Source organism: Grammomys surdaster, unplaced genomic scaffold, assembly GCF_004785775.1.
Source record: "Grammomys surdaster isolate TR1022 unplaced genomic scaffold, NIH_TR_1.0 126271, whole genome shotgun sequence".
Lineage (NCBI taxonomy): Eukaryota > Metazoa > Chordata > Mammalia > Rodentia > Muridae > Grammomys > Grammomys surdaster.
In genome coordinates this window covers 9,838,254-9,845,570 of record NW_021621071.1, presented here as the reverse complement: position 1 = coordinate 9,845,570, position 7,317 = coordinate 9,838,254, and the positions used below count along the sequence as shown (strand labels likewise).

At 44.7% G+C, this 7,317-nt stretch overlaps 1 protein-coding gene across 2 annotated transcripts in view; it reads left to right on the top strand.

Moving 5' to 3' along the window:
* Irak3 (interleukin 1 receptor associated kinase 3) overlaps positions 1-7,317 on the top strand; it is a 54,585-nt gene that overhangs the window by 45,121 nt on the left and 2,147 nt on the right. For both annotated transcript variants that reach the window (XM_028759078.1, XM_028759079.1), the window contains exons 9-11: positions 4,837-5,035; positions 5,481-5,543; positions 5,631-5,795. In XM_028759078.1, coding sequence (XP_028614911.1) covers positions 4,837-5,035; positions 5,481-5,543; positions 5,631-5,795 — 427 coding nt within the window. The remainder of the gene's footprint in view (positions 1-4,836; positions 5,036-5,480; positions 5,544-5,630; positions 5,796-7,317) is intronic.

The following is a 7,317-nucleotide window of genomic DNA, read 5'->3' as shown; positions in this document are numbered from 1 at the left end:
AGAGAGAGAGAGAGAGAGAGAGAGAGAGAGAGAGAGAGAGAGAGAGAAGTACCATGTGCAGACTGACAACATCAGTTAACTGTTAACATCAGACTCTTGTGGAGAGAGAAATTAGGTCTGGAGATTCACGCCATCGGTCTGGCTTGTTCCAGCAGAGAGAGATTTCTCTTTTTAAGAAGGAAAATGATGTCTGGCTTGCAGCCGAGGCACACCCACAGGAGGAAGCAGAGCCCACATTCCAGAGGTGTTTGCAGCAAGTCTGGCAGTTCACTTAGCCCCAAAATATCTTAGTAATTTGAACTCTTTAAGAGGGTGTTATAAAAACAAAACTCACTACCAGATCGTGGGAGCTGAGAAGAAGAGGATCCAAAGGGAGAATCCGGAGTGCAGTCTGTAGCTTTGGCAGAAGACTCACATTGATCTTTAGGAAACGAAGATATTTTCCAATTACAGGATCTCGTTAAAGCATCTGATAGCGCTAGATCTTGCCTGTTCACATATATAGCTAAGTTGAAGTTGAAAGGCACTTCACCCACGGCAGTTCCCATCCTGGTAATGGCTCCAAATCAAGAAGTTAACCTCAGTGTTTCCAACAGGTCCTAGGGTGGTATTGCCATTGGTGAAACAAGCTTTGGCATTCAGGAGGAAAGCGGGAGGCTTCAACAGGGAAGAATGGAAACTGACCAGAGACACAAGATTAGAGTGTGGGAAAGAGTGCACACAGCATTTGTTATGTGCCAATCTAGAAGTATGGGCGGAGGCCGGTAGGGTGGATAGACAGACAGCCACAGGTTGGTCGGTCGGCCACCAGGACACTCTTGGCTTGAAAACTCAGCCTGTTTTTTCTCCCTTTCTCCCAGTCCTCCTGGGCAAGACAGCTGATGGCTGCAGGCTTATCAAGGCTGAGAGTCAGTTTAATAGGACATCTCAGTCTACAGGAGATGAACCATCAGGTGGATGAGTTGATTCTTTCATCCTCTTACACCCTCGCCTATAGGCACTGAGTTGTTAAAGGTGGAGAGAAAACTGGTTCCAGAATGTGACAATTGACTGAAGCTCAAATAAGCCTCTCTAAATATATGTAATGTCTTAAAGATCAATTCTTATCCCCTGTGTCAGACACAACCTTGCCAGACGCAACTTAAATTCAAATCCTGCATTTTAATCTGGATACATCATCCTAATTTTTAAGGCCTGTTAACACTAAACCAGGAAAGTTAGCCGTGAGCAGAGAAAGCCGTTCTCATTATAAAGTAGTATTGTTTGGGGGATCAGGTTCCTCAAAAAAAAAAGTGTTAAGTCACTACACCTGAGTCAGGGTACAACTTCACCACCCGGTCAGGAAAGCCCAAATGTCCTCAGTCAGGGACCCTTCTATTTAAAGAATTACACATCCAATCAGCCTCTCTGTTTAAATCCAATCAGCCTTTAGAGTAAGGAGCAGGGAGCAGGGTAGAAACAGGAGATGTGGGTGTGGGCCAAAGCTGCCCAGTGTCTGCCTCTATCGGCCAGAACCATCAGCAAGCTGTGCTTTGGTTTCATATTATTGTGACTTCAACTGTCTCTTCTTTTTGTCAGTGTCTTCTCACGCTGCAGAACAGACATACCGCCTGGTAGTTGGGGCCACTTTATAATTGAAGATTCTGTTTTAGGTTGAAGCAGGGGTCAGGGGAAAGCATTAGTGTAGAACCTGACAAGTTTGGGTTTTTTTGGTTTTGGTTTTGTTTTTACAAAAGTCCCACTTTCCTAAAACTGAGCACACCCCTTTCTCGCCTCCCTGTAACCTTTATTTAGAACCAAATAAATCACCGGTTTCAAAATGTACGCTCCACACTACGGCCTGCTGGTAAGATCTCGCCTCTGCACCAGATGTCAGTACGCAGTGTGTAAGGACAGGGTCCTCAGTTATCCCGTCTGACCCATGCCCCCTCGCTGACCCCATGACCTCAGCAGGTGTTTTGGGTGACATGGTTTGTGGTCACCCAGCTCACCTCTGCCTATGCTCTCAGAGTCGTGTGACTCACCAGTTGCTGTCAGTGCCTACTTGTTTCACTGCAGGTCAAATACATGGCTTGGATTATGGGTTTGTTATTATTGCTGTCCCTGTCTGTCTCCCCACACCCCTTTCCTATATTTAAAAAAAACAATCTTCAGGGATTCCTATGGGGTGGTTAGATTTGGGTTTGGCATTTTCAAGCGCCTAACATATTAATCAGAATACCATGTCTTCTGGAGAACTGTGGTGAAGGCGGAAGACATTGAAAACATGGCAGTCAGCCAGGTGGTGGTGGCGCACGCCTTTAACCCCAGCACCTGGGAGGCAGAGGCAGGTGAATTTCTAATTTTGAGGCTAACCTCGTCCAGGGCTATACAGATAAACCACAAAACCCAATACAACAACAACAACAACAACAAGTGGCATTTAGAGTTTCGCCGTCTTCCTCTGTGCAGAGATGACACAAGGGTACACAGGAGTGTCTCCTAGAGTAGTAGAAACTGTAGTGGGGGGTGTGGGTGTGACTGGGGGTGGGGGGAGTAAGTCCTGATGTCACTGGATAGTAGAGTTTGCTGAGCACTTCTGAGAGTTTTCGCTATTTTGTGTCTTGGAACAAGGCACTGGACAGAGACACGTGGATAGCAGTATAAACTGTGTATAAGAAGAAATTATGTTTCTAAGGGAGGAAGCAGGCTGCGGCAGGGCAAAGGGGCAGCAGCTCCAATGACCTGCCATGTAGAGTTGGGATTTTTATGTCACATGGAATAGACTTCTTGACTGATTTGCGTGCAGTGAGCCTTCTTGGGCGTGGTGTGCTACATGTAGTTTTACATACAACTTCAGGCATCAAATGTCCCTTCAGCATCTTAGCTTGCTCATCTAAATGTGAAGGTGCAGATTTTGTAGTGATACCCACTGTTATCAAATGTAGCAGCTGCTACTGGGTAAGAAATCCGTAAGCCTAAACAAACTTACAAATGTCCCAAAGGTCTCTGCTGTCTCAGAACAAGAACACGATGCTGTTCACCAGGAGAGACAATGAAAGAATGAGTGGGGAACGGAACAGAGTTGGGCCATGGCAGACACAAGCTGCCTCTGGCAGTTGCTGAGCACTTGAGAAGAGGCAGGGAAGGAGAGAGTTAAGGACTGTGATACAAACCTTGGGGACACAACCCCTGGCTTATTCCCCTACAGATGAGATCACACAGTGCAAACAGAGTCTAATAAAGTCGGCTCTTTGCACTTTACTATTCTTTTTCCATTTTGTGGAGGGAAGAGCCAGGGTTTAAAACATGTTTTTACTCTTAAAGGAACCGAGGACATCATTTTAGTTCATCAGTTGTCAACTCGGTCCTAGGCAAAAGTCTGGATTGAGAGACCTTAGTTACGGACACGGAACTGATGTGCTTAAATCCGCTCTGAATCCCACCATAGTCTGGCAGCCATGTCTTCCTCTAGAGGGTCTCAGTTCAGAACTAGCTCTGCCTGTTCGTGTTCTTGTTCTGAGACAGCAGAGACCTTTGGGACATTTGTAAGTTTGTTTAGGCTTACGGACTTCTTACCCAGTAGCAGCTGCTACATTTAATAACAGTGGGTATCACTACAAAATCTGCACCTTCACATTTGGATGAGCAAGCTAAGTAGAAAATGTTTCAGCATCAGGACACAAACTAGCTCTGAAGAGCCCTAAGCAAAACAGAAACGAAAAGTTGCTTGTTCACAGCCCCTAACCAGTCTGGAAGCCTCTGCCTGCTCTTTTATGGCTGATTGTCAGTCCCCATGCTTGCTACCATGTATCCAGCCAGCCCAGGCAGCAATGGACTTCATAGTCCATGGTCAGTGCCTTAGATTCTGCTGTTCTCCTGGCCTGAAATGCCAAGAAGATAGAACTGAAGGTCTCAGAACCTGGGAAAGGGACTGCTGTGTGGAGTGCATGGCCCTCGGGGCTTCTCCTTCCCTGGTGTCCTATGAAAGTCTATTGAGGCATAAAGCAAATCAATACTTACTCTGATCTAAAATGTGACATGGTTGTTTTTAATGTGACAGTTTCCTAAACGAACTCTATGCACTCTGCCTTTGCTTCCAGGATAGTTCACATCCAGAGTGAGTCTCACCAGCTAATAAAATGGAACTCATAGAGTGGGAGCTCTGAGGTGGGACTGTCCTTAAAGTAGGGTAGTGCTTCTCAACCTGTGGGTCGCGACCCCTTTTGAGTGTCACACATCAGATATCCTACCCGACAGATATTTACATTACAATTCATAACGGTAGCAAAAATGACAAGTTATGAAGTAGCAATGAAAAGAATTTTATGGTTGGGGGGGTCACCACAACACGAGGGACGGACGGTATTAAAGGGTCACAGCATTTAGGAAGGTTGGAGACTGCTGAAATAGGGGCTATCAAAGACTCGCCAAGTCATTCTAGGCTAGCAGTTCTAGTAAGCCTAGCATTCCATAACACACCTCTCTGCATAGAACAAATTCCTTCACTAGCAGCTTAAAACTGAGCACATGGTCTCCGTAAGAGTACAAGCAAGCTGCTGTGGTTAACCTTACTTTGTCCTGTTGGCATGGCACCCACACATGTTTTAAAATCTGTAATACTCACTGTTCATGGGTCAGATTTTTTTTCTTTTTTTGGGCTTCATTTAAATTTATGTTTATGCTTGAAGAAAAATGTTTAGAATGCACACTCAAATGTTTAGAATGCACACTCGCCCGTGAGAATTTATATTTGCCTTCATCTTACAGTGTTCTGAATCACTCAGCCATGTTCTGTCTCAGCCTCTGTGATCCTCTGTGATGCTTTGTCCTGTCTGTCTTTGACCACACTTTCAGTGCAAACGTACTCCTGGATGACCAGTTCCAACCCAAACTAACCGATTTTGCTGCGGCGCACTTCCGACCCCACCTAGAGCAGCAGAGTTCTACCATAAATATGACCGGCAGCGGCAGGAAACATCTGTGGTACATGCCAGAAGAATACATCAGACAGGGAAGACTTTCTGTTAAAACGGATGTCTACAGCTTCGGAATCGTGAGTCTCGCCTGTTGGTTAGCTATGGAAGAGGATTCACTGCCATGAGGGTTCTTGGACTTTCCCAGGGGTCCTCTAAGACCCCCCTGCATGTTATTAGAGATTTACATTACCATTTATGACAGTAGCAAAAACGCAGTTACAAAGTAGCAATAAAAATAACTTTATGGCAGGCGGTCACCACAACATGAGGAACTGTATTAGAGGGTCACAGCATTAGGCAGTTTGAGGACCACTGGCTTAGAGGAAAAATCTTAAGAGTTTTAAATTTTATACCTATTGATTTTCTGTTATTCGTTATCCAACACCTTAATTTTCGAATAATCCATGAATAAAATACGAGCACATCAGTTAGAATGGAATCCATTTGTTACGTCAAATAGTTGAAACTGATTCTGTATTCATTCTCAACCTCTGTAGCTGACTAGGTCTATGCTCCTTATAGGTGATCATGGAGGTCCTAACGGGCTGCAAAGTGGTCCTGGATGATCCCAAATGCGTTCAGCTGGTAAGAACTGCGCATGTACCAGCACCCATTGCCAATTAGTTGTCTGATAGAGTTCCAGGAAACAACTTTGTCCTTTCCTCTTCTTAGCGGGACCTCCTCATGGAACTGATGGAGAAGAGAGGCCTAGACTCGTGCCTCTCGCTCTTAGACAGAAAGATACCGCCCTGTCCTCGGAACTTCTCTGCCAAGCTCTTCTCTCTGGCGGGCCAGTGTGTGGCAACGCGGGCCAAGTTAAGACCCACAATGGACGAAGTAAGATGTATGAGGTTTTATTTAAAAAAACGAGCCACTGGAAATCCGAGTTCGATAAATTGTGTGTCCAAGTGAATTCTTAATTAGTGAGACAAATTCCCAAAGAGAATTCTAGACTAATAGATAACCTTTCTAGCTTAAAACAAATGAACATCTCACACTCCCGCTACCTTTGTAGAAGCCATTACCAGGTAGAATATCAAATATGAGGCCAGCAAAGTGGTTTAGTAAGTAAAGGCATGTTTGCAGGGCAAGCCTGGTGACCTGAGTTTGACCCCTGGAACTCATTCAAAGAACAAGTTATTCACTGACCTTCCCGTGATCTCCCCAGAATGCTCCCACCTCCATTAATAATAATTTTTTTAAAAAAAAGGTCTAATGAAAAGTAGTTTAAAAGGGGCATTTTATTTAACTGTCTGACCCCTTATAAAGTACATATTTGTTTTCAGTGTTTTAAAATGTATTCATCATCATAGACATAATTTGTTTATTTATAATCAAATATTGTATTTTGGGTGCTGGGGATACATAGCAGTCAAGATATGGTGACCATTCTCAAGCTTGCAATGCAAAGAAGTCAGATCAATAGGCGTGATATTTCGGTTCAGTAGGCAGGCATGATGGCAGTCGGAATCCCTGGATAACCAGGAAGGGTAGAGTCAAAATAGAGTTGGGTTGCCTGTCAGTGGCAACCAGAAGATCTTTGCTGAAGGTGATGGCTTAGCTGTGATTTAGGGAACAGTTTAAATGTGGGTAGCAATAAGGAGGGAGGACAACCACAGAAGAGGCAATCGGTACTCCTGAGGGCTGACTTGGAAGTCACTAGCCTTAGCTGTAAGACCCCAGGCAGCCAGCATCATGGAGGTGGGCCTTAGCTGTACATCCAGCATCCTGGAGGTAAGATGAGGGATAGGAATAGGAGGAGGCAAAACTACAGGAGCTTCCAGGTGAGAGGGGGGCGTTCATTCTCTGCTTGGAGTTGGGTTTTATCCCAAGTCTACCGGAGAGCCGTGGGAGCATTCTAAACAAGGAGTTGGTATAACCACAGGGTCAAAACACTGTGGGTCAGGAAAGCATATAGGAGGTCTGTCATGATCTCCAGGTAGAATGCTGTCCCAGCAAGGACCCATCAGCTGTGCTGGAGAAGGACCGAGTTGGGATCTGGGAGGTTGAGGGTACAGGATCAAAGCTTTGTTGTCTTTCTAGGAAGTTCTCTCGATCCACAGCTTTATCTATAAAATCAGAATACTACTGCTATTTGTGGACAGGAAATGATACGGAATTCATGAGAAGAATTTATATTTATGAATACTCACACTGTCTGTAATTTTATAGAGAGGGAGGGAGGGAGACAAAGAGTGAGAATGAAGATCTTAGAATATATAGAATATATCCTATAGGATGTAGAATAAGAATGAAAATGTATTAGGTCACTGGTTTTCTAATCTGGCTGCATGCCCAAATCTTGTGTGAAGCTGTTTAAACACCATTCCTCCTCCTCCTCCTCCTCCTCCTCCTCCTC